At 37.1% G+C, this 24,052-nt stretch overlaps 1 protein-coding gene across 1 annotated transcript in view; it reads left to right on the forward strand.

Moving 5' to 3' along the window:
- RNGTT (RNA guanylyltransferase and 5'-phosphatase) overlaps positions 1 to 24,052 on the forward strand; it is a 319,479-nt gene that overhangs the window by 78,167 nt on the left and 217,260 nt on the right. The window contains exon 9 of the mRNA XM_046006576.1: positions 9,772 to 9,907. Within this exon, the coding sequence (XP_045862532.1) occupies positions 9,772 to 9,907 (136 nt within the window). The remainder of the gene's footprint in view (positions 1 to 9,771; positions 9,908 to 24,052) is intronic.

Genomic DNA, 24,052 nt, shown 5'->3' on the forward strand with positions numbered 1-24,052 from the left:
TTGAAGTGTTCTTTTGTCACATAAACAGGTAAATAGCTATTAGTTTGAACGTAAAGATCCTGTGTAGGATTACATTGTTTTATCATCACATATTGTTCCTTTTGTGAAGGTGATGCAAACAGTGATTCTGAAACTCATCAGAAGTCTTTCTCTGAGATTCCTGAACTAACTTTGGCAGACTTTAGGCTGTGTTTCTATAGAATTCTAGTCTAAATGGTGGTTGGGTTGCCAACCAAGGCTACTAAGTTTGCTTAATTCCTAAGGTACCTCCATTACTGTATTTCAGCTGTGAAAAATGATAAAAGGTACTGTTCTAACACTGGTAACTAACCAAACTATAATTGGAACAAATGCGAGAAGCTTATAAAAAAAACACTATTTTGACTAGTTTAAAAGTTCTGTTGGGGAAAACCGATTTGCTTTTTACAGGATGAGGAGTATAGTGAGAGTATGATGGAGATTGTGAAGGGGACTCTGTGACACTGATTATTTTGTGTAGGTGGATTAAAATCTTAACAACTTTTAAATTTTGCTTGATACAGATTTGTCACTAGCCTTGATCAGAGTTTTCTTCGGTTCATTAATGGAACCATAAGTTCATGAGGTGAGAAAGAGGAAAATGTCTTTTATTAAAAATTTTTTTGTAAAATAGATGTAATATAATTTTTTTTAGGAGTTGAAAGAAAGAGGAAAAAATTGGGCTAAAGGAGACATGGATATACTTTGCAAAAGAGATTACCATAGATAAAATTTACTGAGTGGTGAGCTAGTGAGCGAAAAAGGCAAAGTGTGCGTTAGTCCCCATGGGGAAGGAAGGAAGAAAGCTGGTGTTTGGCAAGTCAGTTGTTCTTGTATTGTTTTTAGAATAAGGTGTGACAGGTGTTGGTTGGTCGGGGGCAGAGGCTGACCACCTGCTGTTATGTCAGGCAGGTTTATAATTGTATCTGGGGAAGTGGCTCTGCACTGAATTTTCTATGTAAGAAATTATAGTATAACTGAATTTTTTCTATATAGTTTTATAACCTTGAGAATTAGGTTTCAGGTACTTGTGTGGCAATTCTTTTGGTAATAGAGATGAGAAGGAATATAGTTGTTATAGAGGTTTGGCCATGCGTTCTTATGAGAGAAAAGATACAAAGAGAAAGTAAACTCTGGACTTAATGTTATACACTTATCTCTGTTAAAGGACAGGAAATAGACAGCATGTCTCTTGGCATGAAATTATAAAGAGCTAGCTAGTATCATGTAAACCTTGATATTAAGAGTATGTTGGGGAACATAACAGTGAGGTTGAATTTACGTGTTATATAGTGGGCAAAAAGGAAAAAAAAAGCACCAGCATATCTATTAGTATTACATTGACTGTAGGCAGTAGAAATTAACTTTGGCTATTTTAAGGAAAGAATACTTAGAACCAGGGGTGCCTGGATGGCTCAGTGGTTTAAGCCTCTGCCGTTGGCTCAGGTTATGATCTCAGGTCCTGGGATTGAGCCCTACATTGGGCTCTCTGCTCAGCAGAAAGCCTGCTCCCTGCCCTCCTCTGCCTCTGCCTGTTGCTCTGCCTACTTGTGATCTCTCTCTCTGTCAAATAAACAAATAAAATCTTAAAAAAAAAAAAAAAAAAAGAATACTTAGAACTAGTCTGGGAAAATGGATAGGAATCAAGGGCAGCCAGGTATGAAGGACCAGAGCCAAGATCAGGCACAGGAACACTTTGAGTAGGAAGCCACTGCTGACACTTGCTGACAGTGACTCTGCTGTTGCTCTGAATAATTTTTCAGCTATTCCAGGAGAGGGCTTTTGATTTTCATTATGGAAACGAAAATTTCCGTATCTATATTTAAAATGATATCTGTCACTTTGGCCAATCCAAACCGTTACTCCTTCCTCCTTAAATGCTTCATGGCTCAGTAGATGAGGTACACCCAGTTACTTATGCCAGATGGGAAGTCATCCTTGACTTCTATTCTTTCAGTCCCATATCTAATCAATAGCATATTGTTCTCTCAATCTGCCTCTCTCTTTTTTTTTTGTATTATTTATTTTTTTGAATGTATTGTTTGCTTCAGGGGTACAGGTCTGTGAATCATCAATCTTAAACAATTCACAGCACTCACCGTGGCACATACCCTCCCCAGTGTCCATAACCCAGCCACCCTATCTCTGGTACCCCCCAGCAACCCTCAATTGTTTCTTGAGATTAAGAGTCTCTTATGGTTTATCTCCCTCCCCGGTCCCATCTTTCATTTTTTCCCCTCCCTTACCCCCTCAGCCCCTCGCCCTGCCTCTCAAATTTCTCCTATCAGAGATACATATGATAATTGTCTTTTTCTGATTGACTTATTTTGCTTAGCATAATACCCTCTAGTTCTATCCACATTGTTGCAAATGGCAAGATTTCATTTTTTTGATGGCTGCGTAGTATTCCATTGTGTATAGATACCACATCATCTTTATTCATTCATCTGTTGGTGGACATCTGTTGGAGGTTCTTTCCATAGTTTGGCTATTGTGGACATTGCTGCTATGAACATTGGCGTGCAGGTGCCCCTTTGGATCACTACATTTGTATCTTTGGGTTAAATACCTAGTAGTGCAGTTGCTGGGTCAGGGTAGTTTTTGTTTTTTTTTTTTTTTTTTAAAGATTTTATTTATTTATTTGACAGAGAGAGATCACAAGTAGACAGAGAGGCAGGCAGAGAGAGAGAGAGAGGGAAGCAGGCTCCCCGCTGAGCGGAGAGCCCGATGCGGGACTCGATCCCAGGACCCTGAGATCATGACCCGGGCCGAAGGCAGCGGCTTAACGCACTGAGCCACCCAGGTGCCCCAGGGTAGTTTTATTTTCAACTTTTTGAGGGCCCTCCATACTGTTTTCCATAGTGGCTGCACCAGCTTGCATTCCCACCAATAGTGTAGGAGGGTTCCCCTTTCTCCGCATCCTCGCCAGCACTTGTCACTTCCTGACTTGTTAATTTTAGTCATTCTGACTGATGTGAGGTGGTATCTCACTGTGGTTTTGATTTGTATTTCCCTGCTGGCGAGTTGTCAGTCTGCCTCTTAAATACTGTGAGTTTATACAGTTATCTCTAAGTCATCTTTGCAGCTTGTAGTCCCATTGGTATAGGAAAGAAGCTTCATAATATCTCTGGTCTACACATTGGTTCCTACCCTGTAGGACTCTACGTTATGTGGGAGTGAACTTTAAAAAATGTGTGTCAGATTATGCTTCAGTGGTCTGCCTTTTATTTACCTATCATTTCTCAGCTCTGGTTGACCGTTTTAAACCATGATGGCAGACTAGGACTCTGCAAACTGCATTTCTCTGTTGCCAGCTTGCTTCCTATTGGATTTTACCACTGTGACCCTTGGGGGGCATTTGGGAGGTAAGAGAAAGGACTTCTGTTTCTAGTTTCTTCATACCTCCAGCAGTCAACGATAACCATTGCTTCGTTCTCCAGCTTCTTTTGGCACTCCCAGCGCCAGCCTTGCTGCTCCCTCTCCCAGGTACCAGTTTCTGGGCTGTGCATTCTAGGTAGATGGAGTGCTACTTGCATCTCTTCCTCCCCCACCTCCACTGGGCTGTGTCCCCTTAGCAGTTCGAGCACCCTCTTGCCTGTGCCTCCTCCATAGGGATTCAAACTTGAGTTGCAGGGTTCCTGTCCTTGGAGGCCAAGGTGTCAACCATGTGTTTCCAACTCCTTAGAGGTTTGAACACCAAACTCCATGGACCTCCTCCTCTCTTCCAGGCATAGCCCTATAATACCCTTCCTCCAGGCATCTAGCTTTTCATAACACTCCTCTTCCATTTTGTTCCCCCAGCTCTTTGGTGGTGGTAGTACTTCCTGCAGTTATTAATCTCTTGATTCCCTTAGCCTTCCCTTTTTACCTTTTCAGCTTTTCAGTATCTGTGTAACCAGGTTCCTGTATTAAATCAGTGTTTGAATTACCCATATGGTTTCTGTTTGTCTCATTCAAGAGGTTTTCCATTTTCGAAGATTCTGTTTGAAACTAAAATTAAGTTTGAAACTACTTCTCTAGTCTCAAGCCATGCTATGCGCCCCCCCCCCCCCCTTCTTAGAGGTGGGTAGGGGCAGAGGAAATAGAGAATCTTAAGCAGGCTCTACACCCAGCATGGAGCCCCACAACCTGACCTGAAATCAGGAGTTGGTTGCTTAATCAACTTAACCAACTGAGCCACCCAGGCACCCTCCCTCTTTTTCTCTTTATGCTTCAGTATTCAGAATTTTTTTTTTTTAGTTGCCAGAACACGCACATTCAGTTTTTGTCTCAAAAGATAGTGCACCTGGTAGACTGTACCATGCTCTGATTATCAGCAGCCCCACCTACCTTTCCTTCACCCTCCCACCCCATAGCAGTGGTTAACTCTCACATAAGGCAGGCCGGAGGCAATATGCTATAGAGGTTGTAGAGATATGCTGTTGCCTAGATTTTAATATCAACTCTGTTATTTTGCCGGCTATCTTAGGCAAGTTACTTAATACATGTTTCAGTTTCCTCACCTGGAAAATGGGGATGATTTACCTACATGATTGGGTTACTGTACGGCTTAAATGTTAACTGTAAAGTACTCTGAACACTGCTCTCCGTATAGTCATTGTGCAGTAAGTGATAATAACCTGCTGTTATTGTCAGCTACACGAGAATCCTTCTGGGATACCTTTCTCGATCTCCACACTGACAGGTTCCACCTTTTGTATGCTCCTGTAGCGTCATGTCCTTCACCTTTTCCATATTTAACTATGCTTGAGGTTACTTGTTTAGTGTCTTGCCAGCATATAATGGTATATGGGATAGTTACCTTTTTTTTTTTAAAGCATCTGGCTTCTTTCAGAGACTTTGGAGTGATGTGGAATATTTTTACCTTCCTTATCTTCTCTCCCTAACATGAAAAAATCCTGATTTTTCATAGATATCATATAATAAAAGAACACATGATTTGGAATAACTGGAGTTGAAACCAAAAAATCATATCCCACAAACTTTTGTTCCAAAGCCTGAAAATTTAAATGTGTAGAAGAATCCCTGAATACCAATTGCTATCTCTGCAGTTAGAAGCTGTGTTTCCCACGAGCAATCCTTTACATTGAATTCTATCTTCTAAAGCCTTTTTTCTCCTTGATCTTTTTAAATATTTTTACAGTAGGGGCACCTGGGTGGCTCAGTTGGTTAAGAGTCTGTCTTTGGCTCAGGTCATGATACTGGGGTCCTAGAATCCAGCCCAACATCATGCTTCCTGCTCAGTGGGGTCTGCTTCTCTCATTCCCTCTACCCTCCCTGCTGTTTGTGTTCACACTCTCTCTCAAATAAATAAAACCTTAAAAAAATGTTTACAGTAAGTGTACTTGGACAGTATTTTCTTTAATATTCTACTTGAAGTAAAAAGAAAGTTTTGATAGTAAGATATATATATATATATATGAAATATGTCCTATATATAATATGTTAAAGTATGAATATGAAATAAACAGTTATGGTAGGAAAAACAACTATGCCACACCTTGGGATTGAATATTTATTCAGTTTCAGCATTATATTTAATTCTGAGCTTCTGAGCAGCCAGTGAAAAGGGAAATATAATTTTTGTCATCATGTGAGCAGAAGAGCATTTCTTTTTTTGAATTTTAAAATGTATTAGCCTAATTCAGCTGTCCTAAAACTGTGAATGTAGAGCACTAATTCTGCTGAATACTAACAGGTATCAGGATTAAGTTTGAAGATAATGGGCTAAATAAGATAAAGAGACTTCTCTTTTTCTTTTTTCTTTTGTTAAAAGTTTTTAAAATTTTAATTCCAGTGTAGTTAACATACAGTGTTATATTAGTCTCAGGTGTACATTATAGTGATTCAACAATTCTATATATTACTCAGTGTTCATTATGGTTAAGTGTACTCTTTATTTATTTATTTTTTAAAAAGATTTTATTTATTTATTTGACAGAGAGAGAGATCACAAGTAGCCAGAGAGGCAGGCAGCGAGAGAGAGAGAGAGAAAGAGAGAGAGTGGGAAGCAGGCTCCTTGCCAAGCAGAGAGCCCGATGTAGGGCTCGATCCCAGGACCCTGGGATCATGACCTGAGCCGAAAGCAGAGGCTTTAACCCACTAAGCCACCCAGGCGCCCCACGTGTACTTTTATCCCCATCCCTGTTTCACCCATCACTTCATCCACTTTCCCTCTGGCAACCATCCTTTTGTTCTCTATAGTTAAGTGTCTGTTTTTGATTTATCTCTCTCTCACCCCCCTTTTTTTGTTTTGCTTTTTTAAATTCCACATATGAATGAAATCATGATATATGTCTTTCTCTGACATCAGACTTATTTCACTTAGCATTATATACTGTCTTGCTCCATCCAAGATGTTGCGATGGCAAGATTTCATTCTTTTTTTATGGCTGAGTATTTTCCCAGTATATATATAGATATATGTATCTATATATATACATGTATGTGTATATATATATACCACATCTTCTTTATTCATTCATGTTTCAGTGGACTCTTGATCTGCTTCCATAATTTGGCTCTTGTAAATAATGCTTCAGTAAACATTGGGGTGCATGCATCCTTTAGGCTTAGGGTTTTGTATTCTTTGGGTAAATACCCAGTAGTGCATTACTGGATTGTAGAGTAGTTCTATTTTTAATTTTTTGTGGAACGTCCGTGCTATTTTCTGGAGCAGCTGCACAGTTTGCATTCCCATCAGCAGTGCAAGAAGATTCCTCTTTCTCCATATCCTTGCCAACGTTGTTTCTTGTGTTGTTTTAGCCATTCTGATTAAGTGTGAGGTGATATTTCATTGTAGTTTTGATTTGCATTTCCCTCATGATGAGTGATCTTGAGCACCTTTTTGTATGTTTGTTAGCCATTGTATGTCTTGTTTGAAGAAATGTCTGTTCAAGCCTTCTGCCCATTTTTAAGGATTATTTATTTTTTGGGTGTTGAATTGTGTACGTTTTTTATATATCTTGGATATTAGCTCTTTATCAGTTATGTCATTTGCAAATATCTTCTCCCATTCAGTAGGTTGTCTTTTAGTTTTGTTGATTGTTTCCTTCACTGTGAAGAAGCTTTTTATTTTGATGCAGTCACAATAGTTTATTTTTGCTTTTTTCCCTTTGCCTTAGGAGACTTATCTAGAAAAATGTTGCTATGGCCAATGTCAGAGAAATTGCTGCCTATGCTCTTTTAAGGTTTTGATGATTTCCTGTCTCACATTTAGGTCTCTCATTGATTTCAAATTTATTTTTGTGTATGGTATAAGGAAGTGGTCCAGTTTCATTCTTTTGCATGTAGCTGTCCAGTTTTCCCAACACCTTTGTTGAAGAGACTGTCTATCACCCATTGCATATTCTTGTCTCTTTTGTTATAAATTAATTGACCATATAAATTGTGGGTTTGTTTCTGGGTTTTCTGTTCTGTTCCATTAATCTATGTGTCTGTTTTTGTGCCAGTACCATGTTTTGATTAGTGCAGCTTTGTACTGTGACTGGAAGTCTGGAATTGTGATGCCTCAAGGTTTGTTTTTCTTTTTCAAGATTGTTTTGGCTATTTGGGGTCCCCATACAAGTTTTAGGATTATTTGTTGTAGTTCTGTGAAAAATGACATTGGTATTTTGCTAGGTGTAGTATTAAATCTGTAGCTTGCTTCTTTCATCAGTGTTTTAGAGTATACTTATCAGTTCCAGTAGTTTTTTGGTGGGTTTTCTACGGAGTATCATGCCATCTGCAAATAATGAAAGTTTTACTTATTTACTAATTTGGATGTCTTTTTGTTGTCATAAAGAAACTTCTTACATGTTTTCTCATAACCTTAAGTATTCTTAACACGTATCTTGACTTTCTAAGAGAAAGATAGTTTTGTTAATTCATTTTGCCATTAAATGCTTTCTAAAGTAAATATTAAGCTTTGCAAATTGCTGGCCTAAGTCGGTGAACAACTTGATGGATTATGTCTTCAGTAACATTTTTGCAGAAGATATCACAATTGCTTTTTATTTCACCTCTCTTATGTTGATTTAACTTTTCTTTGAAACACAATCCAGGGGAAGGCTAACTTCTTCCAAGAGATCTTCCCTATCCTCCTAGAGTTGCTGCTTTTGAAAAGTACATGCAGGAATGCTTCAGGGGCTAAGTATTTCTGTTGTCTGCCTGCCTGCTGACCTGGCAGTAGGTCTAGGAGTCTCTCAGAGGCACAGTCATTCTAGACTGAGGCTGATTATATTTTTCCTAGTGTAACCTGACTCTCCAGGACCCACACCTACTAAGGCTACCACTGTTTCAATATGTAGCAAGGGCCTGAGCTCTCCACCTTCTCCCCAGGGACCTGCTGGGACTAATTATTTTGAAAACACTAGTAACAGCATGCTTCCAATTTAATCCCCAGATGTAAGCTCTTTTGGGCTTCTTTGCTGCTCTTCAAACTGTTTGTCACATACTTCTTGTACCTTAATCAGCTCTCCCATTTCTCCTCTCCTGTTCTAAACATGTCTATTTGCTCTTTAGAACACTTGTTTATGCCAAATAAATCATCCCCTGTTACATTAGCCTCTGCTTGTTAACTTCCATCTCTTCATTTAATGTTTCATTTAATGTTTCTTCTACTCCCTGGCCTTAACTTGACTGAGGTACATCTTTCAGTTGTTGCTTTTTTTTTTTCTGAAATACCTTGTGGGCCCAAGGTTGGGCAAGACTGGTCAGCCTTCTCCATTTTCAGTGCTACATCCAGACTTTTATTCCTCCATTCTTTCAATTATCAGCAAGTAAGAACAACTTAAAATAAAATTCCGTTCTTTTGGGTTTTATGCCTTTTAACTTTCTTACTCATTCCTGTCAATTTTTTCTCATTACCTGGTATCATCTTTTCACCCCCAATCTTGCCATTATTCGTTTGGTAGCATAGCCTATTCATCTGTAATTTCCTCAGCTTGAATCCATTTGGACTTTATTTATATATGTACTGCGTGAAGTACAGCTCCATTCTTGGTGATCCACTGATGGGGAAGCAGTGACAGTAACTTGACCATTTGAGGGAATGATGCATTTTAAAGTATATAACCCTCCCCATAAATTGATTGGGTCTAAGAAGATAAGGGCTGATAAAAATTCTCAGGAATATTTAAAATGCTTTGTGTTTAATATGTTTTAAAAATTTTAATTTTATAGGAATGAATGAGAATTGTACTTGAAATGGTGACATCTGGCTATATTATAATCTTGATTCAGAGAGAGAGGTTAGCTCTTTTGCTAACTGTAGTGTGGTAGAAAGAGCATTAGATAATTTGAAGTCCATCCATTTGCCAGGCAGTTACTTTCTCTTTTTTCCTACTGCAAAGTGGAGAGTAATAACTAATTCATAAAGTTGTTGGGCTAATAAAATGCAATAATTGCATATAAGTGTATGTGTGTTTTATAAACATTGATGTTTAAGATCTAAAAAATTAGAGAACTATTCTTGCCTAAGGTAGGTCATAAGATTGTACTTCAACATCACATTGTCTGCATAAAAAACTTTGATTATCTATACCCTGTGTGTTTTTATAGGAAAATAAATTCTTTTAAAAAAGTATTTGTTAAAAAAAAAAAGTATTTGTTATTTGTGGTACTTTAATCTGAATGATAATTGTTGGGGTTAGGAGACTCCAGTGAACATTATTCTGTGTAGTTATTTTAAGCCCAAGGAAAAGTAATTTATTTCTTAGGATCCTTCACTTGAATTATACTATTAATGTTATCTTTTTAATGTTTAATCTACAGGTATATGATGTTGATTGATGGCACAAATGAAGTTTTTATGATTGATAGAGATAATTCAGTGTTTCATGTTTCAAATCTGGAATTTCCATTTCGTAAAGATCTTCGTATACATTTATCAAATACTCTCTTGGATGGGGTAAGTCATATATATATATATATATATATATATATTTTTTTTTTTTTTTTAAAGTTAGACCCTGCTATTTTTCTTTTTCTTGCAAGTAAAAAAAAATTTTTTTTTTTTTTTAACAGAGTAGGGAGGGTCAGAGGGGAAGGGAGACAAAGAATCTTAAGCAGGATCCAGTCAAGCGTGGGCTCGAAGTGGGGCCCAATCTCAAGCCTGAGATCATGACCCGAGCCGAAATCAGGAGTTGAACACTAAACCGACTAAAGGCTCCCCTAAATGTGTATTTTTATTAAGTCAATGGGAAACTTATAATCTAGTTTTTTAAAGATTTTTTTTGAGGTATCATTGATATATAAAGGAAATAATCCAGTGTCTTATTAGGATGTTAAATTTTATTTATCTCTTACCTTCACTTACTCTCACTTGATCATTGTCTTGGCTATGGGAATAAGTAAACAAAATTAAATCTTAATATTTTTTTCTCCTTGTGGTTGAAAAAAATAGTTCTTGTTGAAAAAGACTACTTTTATTTTATTCTTTTAATTGTCAATTGAATTTTAATTATGTGATACAACATATCACGTTTTCCCTTGGCTCTTCAGCTATATGAACTAATAGTTCTTGTTTAAAGAGAATTATGCCTTTGACATCAAGCACTATACTTTTACATTTGAATTTTAAAAGTTGGTAAGAATTTTCCATTTTTTTCTTTAAAGATTTTATTTATTTATTTGACATAGAGAGAGACAGCCAGAGAGGGAACATAAGCAGGAGGAATGGGAGAGGGAGAAGCAGGCTTCCTGCTGAGCAGGGAGCCCGATACAGGGCTCTGGGATCATGACCTGAGCTGAAGGCAGATGCTTAATGACTTAGCCACCAGGCATCCCTGGATTTTCCCATTTCATAAAATATATTTAATAATCGTAAAATTACTTGATTAAAAATATTTTAACTTTTACCCATATAAGCAGCTTTCTTCTTCCCAATTCTGAGACTGTCTATGTTCATTATAAGTAAAAATTAAAATAATATAGAATATTAGGAAAAAGCTGGTGAAAATCACCAGAACTACTATTGGAATAACTTATATTATCATTTTGATGACCATCATTCCAGACTTTTCTCTGTGACATAGTGTTCGATCTTACGTCTATTCCTGTGGGATGTAATATTCATATTAATAATAGAAACTCAGAACATAAATTCTTTAGTGTAGTTGGGATCCTTTATAGTTCAGTAAGATTCTAAATAATTGTGGAACCTCTGCCTCTTTGAAAGTGAGTGCTCTGGTGAAATATGTATACACATGTGTAGTTAAATATTTTGTATGAAAAGAACCAAATGGTACATGTGTTTTATAACTTGTCTTTTTCTCCTCATGTAGCAATATGATTTGCATGTCTTTCTCACATAAATGTCTGAATGGTATAACATTGTATATATAATCACCATAATTACTGGGGTATCCAAACTATCTTGACTGTGAAAATTGTAGTAGATGCTCTTTAAAAATATGACCCATCTCAATAACCCAACCTCAACCTACTGAATAAGACTCTCCCAGGGACCAGAGTCATCTGTACTTTTAATAAGTGCCCAAGTAATCAGGCAAGTTTAAGAAATAGTTCTGTAATTTATTTAAACAGCCCTCTTTTGGTGAACATTTTTTTTTAGGTTTTTATTTTTATTTTTTTAATTGGAAGACACTTAAATGCATATCCTTATACATTTTTCCTTTTACGATTGTGCAGTTTTTTTTTAACCATTAAAAATTTTTTTTTAAATTTAGTTAATGTATAATGTATTATTGGTTTCAGAGGTATAGGTCTATAATTCAGCAGTCTTATATAATACCCAGTGGTCATTACATCACATACCCTCCTTAGTGTCCATCACCCAGTTACTGCATCCTTCCTCCGCTCCCCCTTACAGGGAACCACAGTTTGTTTCCTATGACTAAGAGTCTCTTATGGTTTGCTTCCCTGTCTGGTTTTGTCTTGTTTTTTTCCACTCTTCCCCTATGATCCTTTGTTTTGTTTCTTAAATTCCACATATCAGTGAGATGATATGATAATTGTCTTCCTCTGATTGGCTTATTTTGCTTAGCATAATACTCTCTAGTTCCATCCACGTCCTTGCAAATGGAAAGATTTCATTTTTTTTATATACAATGGTATTCCATTGTATATATAGACCACATCTTCTTTATCCATTCATCTGTTGTTGGACATTTAGGCCCTTTCCATAGTTTGGCTATTGTGGACATTGCTGCTATAAACACTGGGGTGCAGAGTGTCCCTTCGGGTCACTACATTTTTATCTTTGGGGTAAATACCCTCTGTAGTGCAATTGCTGGGTTGTAGGGTGGTTCTATTTTCAACTTTTGGAGGAACCTCCATACCATTTCCAGAGCGGCTGCACCAGCTTGCATTCCCATCATTGGTGTAAGAGAGTTCCCCTTGCTTTGTGTCCTCACCAACATCTGTCATTTTCTGACTTGTTAATTTTAGCCGTTCTGGCTGGTGTGAGGTGTTTTCTCATTGTGTTTTTGATTTGTATTTCCCTGGTGCCGAGGGATGTTGAGCACCTTTTCATGTGTCTGTTGGCCGTTTGGATGTTTGCTTTGAAGAAGTGCCTGTTCATGCCTTATGCCCATTTCTTGATTGGATTATTTGTCCTTTGGGTGTTGAGTTTGATAAGTTATTTATAGGTATTGAGTACTAGCCCTTTATCTGATATATCATTTACAAATATCTTCTCCCGTTCTGTCGGTTATCTTTTGGTTTTATTGACTGTTTCCTTTTATTTTGGGACACCTGGATGGTCCAGTGGGTTAAGCCTCTGCCTTTGGCTCAGGTCATGATCTCAGGGGCCTGAGATCGAGCCCCGCATTGGGCTCTCTGCTCAGCAGGGAGCCTGCTCCCCCCGCCACCTGCCTCTCTGCCTGCCAAATAAATAAAATATTTAAAAAAAAAAAACTTTTTATTTTGATGAAGTCCCAGTAGTTCATTTTTGCGTTTGTTTCCCTTGTCTTTGGAGATGTGTCTAACAAGAAGTTGCTGTGGCCAAGGTTACAGAGATTGCTGCCTGTGTTCTTCTCTAGGATTTTGATGGATTCCTATCTCACATTTAGGTCTTTTATCCATTGTGAAGCTATTTTTGTGTATGGTGTAGGGAAATAGTACAGTTTCATTCTTTTGCTTGTGGCTGCCCAATTTTCCCAGCACCAGTTATTGAAGAGACTGTCTTTTCCATTGGCTATTCTTTTCTGCTCTGTTGAAGATTAGTTGACCACAGAGTTGAGGGTCCATTTCTGGGTTCTCTGTTCTGTTCCATTGATCTATTTGTCTTTTTTTGGTGCCAGTATCATGATGTCTTGATGATTGCAGCTTTGTAATAGAGCTTGAAGTCAGGCATTGTGATGCCCCAGTTTTGGTTTTCTTTTTTTAACATTCTTCTGTCTATGCAAGGTTTTTCTGGTTCCATACAAATTTTAGGATTATTTGTTCCAGTTCTGTGAAAAGCATCGGTGATATTTTGATATGGATTGCATTGAATGTATAGATTGCTCTAGGTCGCATAGCCATTTTAACAATATTTGTTCTTCCAATCCATGAGCATGGAATGTTTTTCCATTTCTTTGTGTCTTCCTCCATATCTTTCATGAGTATTCTGTAGTTCTCTGAGTACCTGTCCTTTGCTTCTTGGGTTAGGTTTATTCCTAGGTATCTTATGGTTTTGGATGCAATTGTAAGTGGGATCGATTCCTTAATTCCTCGTTCTTGTGTCTCATTGTTAGTGTATAGAAACGGAAGTGATTTCTGTGCATTGATTTTATATTCTGTCACTTTGCTGAGTTCCTATATGAGTTATAGCCATTTTGGTTGTGGAAGCTTTGGGTTTTCCACATAGAGTATCATGTCATCTGCAAAGAGTGAGAATTTGACTTCTTCTTTGATGATGGATGCCCTTTTTTTTTTTTTTTTTTTTTTTGGTCTGATTGGTGAGACTAGGACTTCTAGTACTATGTTAAACAGCAGTGGTGATAGTAGACATCCTGCTCTGCTCCTGACTTTAGGGGAAAAGCTCTCCATTTTTCCACATTGAGAATGATATTCACTGTGAGCTTTTCATAGATAGCTTTATGATATTGAGGTATGTTCCCTCTATCCCTACACTCTGAAGAGTTTTAATCAAAAGAGGATGCTGTACTTTGTCAAATGCTTTTTCCGCATCTATTGCGAGGATCATATGGTTCTTGTCCTTTCTTTGATTTATGTGGTGTATCACATTGATTGATTTATGGATGTTGAACCTTTGCAGCCCAGGAATAAATCCCACTTGGTCACAGTGAATAATCCTTTTAATGCACCATTGGTCCTATTGTCTAGTATGTTGGTGAGAATTTTTCCATCCACGTTCATCTGGTGTATTGGTCTGTAATTCTTTTTGGTGGTGTCGTTGTCTGGTTTTGGAATCAGGTGATACTGGCCTTATAGAAAGAATTTGGAAGTTTTCTTTCCATTTCGACTTTTTGGCACTGCTTCAGAAGAAGAGGTTTTAATTCTTCTTTAAATATTCGGTAGAATTCCCCTGGGAAGCTCTCTGTCCCTGGGTTCTTGTTTGTTGGGAGATTTTTGATGACTGCTTCAATTTCTTTGCTGATTATGGGTCTGTTCAGGTTTTCTATTTCTTTCTTTTTCAGTTTTGGTAGTTTATACATCTCTAGGATTGCATCCATTTCTTCCAGATTGCCTAATTTGTCGACATACTGTTGCTGATAATATGGTCTTATCGTTGTTTGTATTTTTTTGGTGTTAGTTGTGATCTCTCTTTCATTCATGATTTTATTTATTTGGGTCTTTTCTCTTTTCTTTTTGATAAGTCTGGCCAGGGATTTATCAGTCTTATTAATTCTTTCAGAGAACCAGATCCCAGTTTCATTGGTCTGTTCTACTGGTCTTTTTGTTCCTATTTCATTGATTTCTGTTCTAATCTTTATTATTTTTCTTCTCCTGCTGGGTCTAGGCTTTATTTGCTGTTCTTTCTCTAGGTCCTTCAGGTGGAAGGTTAGGTTGTGTAGTTGAGATCTTTCTTGTTTCTTTTCTTTTCTTTTTTTTTTTTAAGATTTTATTTATTTATTTGACAGAGAGAAATCACAACTAGGCAGAGAGGCAGGCAGAGAGAGAGAGAGGGAAGCAGGCTCCCTGCTGAGCAGAGAGCCCGATGCGGGACTCGATCCCAGGACCCTGAGATCATGACCTGAGCCGAAGGCAGTGGCTTAACCCACTGAGCCACCCAGGCACCCCATCTTTCTTGTTTCCTGAGAAAGGCTTGTAGTGCTATATATTTCACTCTTAAGGCTGCTGCTGATGCATCCCAAAGATTTTGAACAGCTGTGTTTCATTTTCATTTGTTTTTAAATTCTTAATTTCCTGGTTGACACATTCATTCTTTAGTAGGATTCTCCTTAGTCTCTGTGTATTTGAGTTCTTTCCAAGTTTCCTGTTGAGTTCCAGTTTCAAAGCATTGTGGTCTGAAAATATACAGGAAATGATCCCAATTTTGGTACTGGTTGAGACCTGATTTGTGACCCAGGATGTGATGTATTCTGGAGAATGTTCCATTTGTGCTGAAGAAGAATGTGTATTCTATTCCTTTGGGTTGGAAAGTTCTGAATATCTGTACATCTATGTGGTCCTTAGTGTGCCCTCAGAGAAAAGCAGTTCAATGATCTGTCTTTTGTAGTGAGTGGAGTGTTAAAGTTCCCTACTATTACTATATTATTGTTGATGTGTCTCTTTGGTTTTGTTATTAATTGGTATATATAATTGGCTGCTCCCACGTTAGGGACATCAGTATTTACAATTGTTAGATTTTCTTGTTGGATAGACCCTTTAAGTATGATATAGTGTCCTTCCTCATCTCTTACTCCAGTCTTTGGTTTAAAATCATATTTGTGTGATATAAGGATCACCACCTGAGCTTTCTTTTGATGTTCATTAGCATGATAAATGGTTTTCCACTCCCTGACTTTCAATTTGAAGGTGTCTTTGGGTCTAAAGGGAGGCTTTTGCAGACAGCATATTGATGGGTCTTTTTTTTTTTTTTTTATATTCAGTCTGATGCCCTGTGTCTTTTGATTGTGGCATTTGACCCATTGTGTGTAACTATTGAAAGATATGAATTTAGTGCCATTGTATTGCCTGTGAGGTGACTGTTACTGTATATTGTCTCTGTTCCTTTTTGGTCTGTGTTACTTTTGGGCTCTCTCTTTGTTTAGAGGACCCCTTTCAATATTTCTTGAATGGCTGGTTTAGTGATCACAAATTCTTTTAGTTTCTGTTTGTCCTGGAAGCTTTTTATCACTCCTTCTATTTTGAATGATATCCTAGCTGGATTAAGTATTCTAGGCTGCATATTTTTCTCATTTAGCATCCTGAATATATCGTGCCAGTTGTTTCTGGCCTGCCAGATCTCTGTGGATATGACTGGTCTGCTGCTAATCTAATGTTTCTACCCTTGTAGGTTACAGCCCTTTTGTCCCTAGCTGCTTTCAGGATTTTCTCTTTGTCTCTGAGATTCGTAAGTTTCATATTATATTTTGGGGTGTTAACCTATTTTTATTGATTTTTGGGGGTGTTGGATCTCTGTGCCTCCTGGATTTTGATGCCTGTTTCCTTTCCCAAATTAGGGAAGTTCTCTGCTATGATTTGCTCCAATATGTTTTCCTCTCCTTTCTCTCTTTTCCCTTTTTCCTAGGATCTCAGTTATTTCAATAGTGTTTTAGTTTATGGTATCACCTATCTCTCGAATTCTCCTCTCATGATCCAGTAGTTGTACATCTCTCTTTTTCTCAGCTTCTTTATTCTCCATTGTTTGATCTTCTTTATCACTAATTCTGTCTTCTGCCTCATTTATCCTAGCAATTAGAAGGTCTTTTTTGATTGCATCTCATTAATAGCCCTTTTGATTCAACTTGGTTAGATTTTAGGTGTTTTGTTTCTCCAGAAAGGGATTCTCTAGTGTCTTCTCTGCCTTTTTAATCCCAGCTAGTATCTTTATAGTTGTTATTTTGCACTCCTGTTCTGACATTTTACTAATGTCATACTGATTAGATCCTTGGCAATTGGTACTGCCTCTTGTTCTCTTTTTTGAGGTGAGTTTTCCATCTTGGCATTCTATCTTTTGAAGAATACCTGAACAAGAGAATAAAATACTAAAATGGCAACAGTGACCCCAGAGAAATACACGCTAAAGAAATCCGAAGACATGTGGAACTGGGAGGGGAAAAAAAAAAAAGGAAAAATAAAAGAGAATATAATCAGATAGGTGAGCAGAATAGAGCAATACACTGAATTCCATGTGTATTTTGGTTTGTTTTTTTAAAAACTGGATCCTAAAATTGTAAAGAAAGAAAAACTGATGTATTTATGAAAATAAAATTAAATACAATGAAAGGATGGAAAGTAATTATCAACATGGAAATTTAAAGACAGGAAAAAACAAAAGAGGAACAAAAAACCCAACCACAACAAAATGGAAGGGATAGAAACAGACAAATGAAGAGAACAGAACAACACACTATTTCCTGTGTGTATTTTGGTCAGTTAGAAGTAACGACAATTCAAAATTATGAAGAAAGAAAAACATGCATACAAAAATAAAATTAAGTACATTGAATGAACAGTATGTAATTGTAGAGATGAAGGTTAAAAAAAGACTAAGTAAACAAGAGAAAAACAAAAAAAAAAGGAAGAAGAAAAAAAAAACAAAAACAAAAAGGAGAATATGATCATGCAGGTGAATAGAACAGAGCCATACACTAGGTTTTGGGTGTATTTTGTTCTGTTAGAATACCAAAATTGTGGAGAAAGAAAAACATACATATGTGTGCAAAAATAAGATTAAGTACAATGAAGGGATAGAATGTAAATATAAAAATTAAAAAAGGTTTAAAAAAGAATTGATATAATAAGAGATTGGTTAAAAAGAAATAAGAAAAATTTAAAGTTGAGAGACTAAAGAATCATAGGAGAAAAGCCATAAGTTCTATGTGCTGTATTCCCCTAGCACTGGTTTTGCAGTTCTCATTGTTTGGTAAACTAGGTCTTGGCTGGATGTTCTTGCTGATCTTCTTAGGGAGGGGTTTGTTGCATTGATTCTCAAGTGTGTTTACCCTAGGTGAAATTGTATCCCCTTGCCAAGGGGCCTGGCTAAGCAGAGTTCAGGTTTGCTGTCTTTGGCATTTGTTCCCTGAAGGCTTTCCATCCAGCTTTAGAGGATGAGAATGGAAATGGCATCCTCCCGATCTCTGCCCTGGAGCAGAAAGCCCAGGGCCCCAGTCCTTAGTGTGCTCTCAGAGAAAAGCAGCCAATCCACTTCTGTCTCCCTGGTCTCCTTCTGTACTCCATGCTCACCTGGCCTATGACCCAGTGTTTCTGTCTCAGGCACATGACCCTGTTTTGTGGTCTTCAAATCCTGTAGACAACTGCAGCGTGCTCCCATGTCACTCTGCCCGGTGGTGGTGGGGCCTTGCTGGTTTTCCCTCTTGGTGAGCCCCTGCTAGGAGAGTAGTCACCTGACTATGCCACAGTTTGTGGCTTATGGCAACCCAGAGCTGAGAGCCCACTCCTGGCCTCACTCTTTGCAGCCAGCTTCACTGCTCTGATGCATGGGAGCTCAGCCACAGTTGGGCACCGCCTGGACTTTCTGTGACCTGGGGGGATCTTAAGCCCACAGCGTCCCAGCTAGAGTTCTGCCTCTGCTTAGCCATCTGAGTGACATTCCTCACTGGAACAGATTTCTAGAAGTTCCAGTTTTGTACTCTGCTGCTTTATCACTTGCTGGTAGCCAGCTGATGGAGGCTCCCTTCCCCCACAGTGTTTCTTACATTTTGCCTCAGATTCACTTCTCTGCTTCTCCTACCTTGAAGAAAGTGGTTGCTTTTCTCTTTGTAGAGTTGCAGCTATTCTTTTCTTCGATTTCTGGTTGAGTTTTCAGCTGTTCAGAATGATTTGATATCTATCTAGCTGAATTCGTGGGACCAGTTGAAATTAAGTTCTCCGAGTCCTCCAGTATCTCAGACTCCTCCACAATTGTGCAGTTTTTAGAATTAAGAAGTTTCTTAGAGGTGAGAGTATAATACATATTAAGAATCCTTTGGTTGCAAGTAACTGAAGTCCAACTTAATGTAACTGAGGAAAAACTTGAGTGGAACAAGTAATTGTTTCAGCTTGGCCTGATTCAGGCTGGATCTGGGGCTTCAAAGGATACTGGCCAGGCTCTGTCATTCTCTTTCTTTGCTTCACTTGTCTGTTTGGTCTCATTCTTCATGAAATCTCTTTCACATGAGAGGCAAGTTGTGTTGTATTGCAAGCAGAAAGAGAACTTTTTCTTCCAACATCCATATGTCAATCCCAGGGAAGACTCCGAAGGGCCTTGAGTGAGATACATATCAATGGAGGAATGACATGGAAGGCCAGGCATTCATTGGTAGTACTACACTTTAGAGTGCAAGAGGAGTAGTGCTCCTAAGGAGCGGGTGGTAATAAGCTCTATCTTGTTAAGTATGCTACGTTTGAGGGTGTGCCCATTGTAAATATTGACAGGTATAATTGGTATCCTTTTTCCCAGAAAGTTTGAACCTATGCACGTCTACCAATCATATTTAAAGGATTTGTATACTGTCTTAAATGCTGTGTTTTGAAAATTGAATATTTTCTAATTTGATGAAGGAAGAAATTCCTTTCTATTTTATGGGACAGTGTGGCATAGTAGTTAAGAGCTCTGACTGTAACTGTTGGTGCCTTTCTGGCTTCATCAGTTAGTATGTGAGGGATTTAAAAATTTATTCAGTTTTTCATCTGTAGTGAAGGGAGGCTATCGACAGTGCTTAGATTTTGGTGCTGTTGTGAAGGTAAAGTTGGATAGTTTAATAAGTGCTGGTAATTGTGTCTGACACATAGTAAAGAAATATTTTTTCTTTTTGCATTTAGGTGAATTGTTAATGAGGTTTAACATTTTATCACTTCTGTATGAGTCACTGTATTTAATCTGTGAGTTGCTGGTTCATATACTTTATATGTTTTTCTATTTGGTGTTCATTATTGATTTATAAGAAATTTTTGTCTATTAGGGTATTACTTCATGACTCATATTTTGAAAAAAATGTATTTTTTTGTGGCACAAGTTTAAATTTATGTAGATAAATTTATGTAGGTTAGATTATGAACATAGTTTTTAATATCTGGCTTTGGTGCCATTTTAAGAAATTTTTACTTATTTTTGTTCTTATTGTTTATAATTTTATTTCACAATTATTATAATACTCACCTGTATTTCCTTCTAGTACTTCTACAGTTTTATATGTATATTTAAGTATTTGTCTATCTGAAATACATTTTTATTTTTTTTTTTCAAAAGTTTTATGTATTTCTTTGACAGACAGCGATCACAAGTAGGCAGAGAGGCAGGCAGAGAGGGAGAAGGAAGCAGGCTACCTGTTGAGCAGAGAGCCTGATATGGGGCCTGATCCCAGGACCCTGGGGTCATAACCTGAGCCGAAGGCAGAGACTTTAACCCACTGAGCCACCCAGGTGCCCCAGAAATAAATTTTGATAAAAGGAGTAGATAAGGGTATGAGTTTATTTATTTTCAACTGTCTAAATTGTTTTCTCACACCATTTAGCTAATCTAGTTTTCTTTTTTAATTGGATATATAATTTATATTATATATATCTATCTATAATTTTTTTTTCTTGATTTGTTTTCTCATTCCATTAGTATTTTGGTCTTTCAGTGGTAGTTTTAGATTGATTTTAATACTTTGACTTAAGCATACAGTTTAATGTTTGGCAATCCAAGTGTACCCAATTCCCTGGCTATTCTGAGGTTTGCCACTTAGATTTTTCTCTCTTTAGCTTTTGGGTGAATAGATTGTTTGATTAAGAAGTTAGGCTCCACTTCATGTGCAGATCTATACAATAATAAGCTTATACATTTCTCTGCAGAGTAATCTCTGATAGCCTTGCCTTCAGACCATTCATCTTTCTCTTTGCTGTTTTTGGTTGTATGGTTTATCTCTTTGCCACACATTCCCTGCTTTTCTTTGGAGGAAAAAGGGACTCTGCATCTTTATTATAACTTCTCACAAATGCAGGTCTCCTTTCTACAGAGATACTAATTACATTTTTAAAATTTCTAACTTTTAAAAATATTTCTAAACTTTCTTCAACGTTGAATAATTTTCATGAGCCAGATTGAATTACAAGTGGCTAATAATTCTCTGGAATTTGTATGAGAATGCTTTCTTGCCTTAAGATGAAATTTGCTCATCTATTTCTGGTTTTTATCCACTGTTGGATAGGAAATGGGTTGTGAATATTTACTTAAATTCTCAATGATAGGATGATCCTAATGAAAATCACATGCATAAAATACATCTTTTTTTAACAGAGGGAATATCACTTTCCAGGTGAATTTTTTTCCAAGTGAATGCTTGTGGTCCCATCCCATGTCCTTTGTTTTTATTTATCAGCTAGATTTTGGAGTATGCAAACCAGAAGATGGAAGACTGATGGGAGAATAGGATGTTTGAACTAGTCACCTCTGAGGTATAGTTTGTGGTGATGAGAAGGTTCAGAATGTGATCTAGGGAGGGTGAGAGGTTGAAGTCATGTGCAGAAGGGCAGTGGAAGGAAGATCAAATATTGGGTGGTTCCTAGTGAGTGATGGTAGGTGTCCAGGTTGAAAGGATGATTATGAACCAGGTAGTAAAGATTAGAAAGGAGGAAAGAAGGTAGTATAGTTGGATGTAGTAGCAGAGACCGAGCAGAGTAAATGTAGTCACAAAACAAGGAGTGCTGTGTATTCTGGGGCTGTAGTAAAATGTAATTTTGTAACGAAATGATATGTACATATACATAAACATTTGGAACATATATTTGTGTGTGTGTGTGTGTGTTTGCGCAGCACACACCCCCTTGTGGTTGACAGAGTCACTGTGTAAGGTTAGAAGCATTGTGCATTGCACATCTCCAGGGTGCACCATTCTCATAGTTGGTGTGACTGTCACCCCTGGAGTTGCATTGTTTATAAACGGTGTAGCCAGTGTGGCAGCTGTGGCAGTGAGTTCACAGGATCAGCAAGAACATTTTTTTTGTTGTTACCCTCATTTAAGATAGAGTTTTAGTTTATAATCAGTAAAATAAAAGGAAGAAAAAGACTCTTAAGTTAAAGCATTTGCCACAGCTTAGCATAGTTTATCATTGAACTAATAATTTTGAATGCCTTTCATGTTCAAGTTGCTGTGCCAGGAGTGCAGTGTTGAAAAAAGGCCTCACCCTTGAGACTTTTTTACTTTGTTTGGTGGTGGTGGAGAAAAATTGATAGCGATGGAAGAGACCTTGAACTAAAACAATAACTTGGCGATTGGTATTTTAAAAGTCCAGTGGTGGTTTAGAGGAGAAATACATTAAATCTAGTTAGTTTGGAATGAAAGATGTTTTATAGAGGAATTGGCATTAGATATGGAAAGATTTCTTTAGAAAGAGATTTTTGTTGGGCACGGCCTGAGGGCATTCCAGGTAGGAAATAATGCTTAAAAATTAGATGTTTAACCATCTGCAGATTTAACTGAGCAATACTATTTATTTTCACCTCGAACTTGGACAAATGAAAGCTGCATAATAGACTCTTGCGAAGTTTTAAAATAGCAATATGATTCATGATGTCAATTTACTTGGACCAGAATTATAGTTGCCATATCTCTTTTTCCAGTTAGTTAATTAAAACAGTCCTCTGTAGTTTCCTGTTTCTTCTACATTTTCATTTGCAAATTGTTTTTGTAAAATTCCAAATCCAAGAATAACTCAAACTACCTAATTGTCTGGCTGTCAGATGTGAGCATTGAAGCTTTTGTTTTGCTCTCTAAATTATGTTCTTTGACCCACAAAATGTGGAAAATAGGAGTTTAGAAATATGGCATTAATTCATTTGAAACAGTCAGTGAAATTCAGTTGATTTTATATTGAGGCCAAGAGGAGAAAATAGCAGTTAATCACCAAAGGTAATAGCAAGAATCTTGGAAAAATGGCATGCCTTTTCAACATTAATGTTTTTTGTAAAGGAATATGCACACTCGTTAAAATTTTAGAAAGTCTATACATCTTAAAGTAGAAAAATTCAACTGTCAAGAAGAGGTTACATTTTAACATTTTGTTGTATTTTCTTTCAGTCATTCTGTTGTGCCTATGGGTACAGAATGTGTATAATCAATATGTATATAGCTGACATTTTATATATGCTGTGTATCTAGGGTTCCTTCATTTCCCTTCATTCTGAAGAACTGATTTTAGGATTTTTAAAAAAAATTTAATTTTATTTTAAGAAATTGAAATATAACTTAGGTACTCAAAAATTCATCCTTTTAAGCTATATAATTTGGTAGTCTTTAGTATATTCACAAGATTATACAACTATTACCACTCTCTAATTCTAGAACATTTTATCACCTGGGTGGACTATGACAATTAGAATCAAGTGGGCCTTAGTTGAAAGGATTTCGAGGAATGGGTTACCTTTGAGATGAGCTTTGAAGGTCTACAGGTTTCCAGAGAAGAGTTAATTACTTCCTCTTATTAAAACCCTTCAGTAGTTCCCCATTGCCCATATCATGAAACCCAAACTCCTAAACATGGTATTCTTTATATCTGGGTCATGCCCATGTTTTTAGCATTGTCTTTCATTGTGACCCTTGAACCATAAGCTCCATCTATAATGAGCTTTGGACAGTTTATTCAAAACCACTATTTTTAATGCCTTTGTAATACTATTTGGCTCATTTACCATCCTTCTAGGAAATATCCACTTGTATCTTTCAGGTTTTGACTAAGGGGTCACAACATCTTATTATCAAACCTTTCTCTTATTCTTCAGTTAGAAATAACTACTCTTTGTTAAGCTTATATCATATGTTCTTATTTGACTGAAATAGTGTAGGTTTATATCTGTTGTCTTGGTGTATTTATTAATAGGAATCTGTTTCATTCTCAGAAGTATTCTTATATAGACAGTAAGCTGCATGGTTATTCTATCTGTATAGCCATCTATCGTTAAAACTAGAACTCTTCATTGGACCCAGCTACTTATGTA

The sequence above is a fragment of the Meles meles genome, chromosome 5 (genome assembly GCF_922984935.1).
Source record: "Meles meles chromosome 5, mMelMel3.1 paternal haplotype, whole genome shotgun sequence".
Taxonomy (NCBI): Eukaryota; Metazoa; Chordata; class Mammalia; order Carnivora; family Mustelidae; genus Meles; species Meles meles.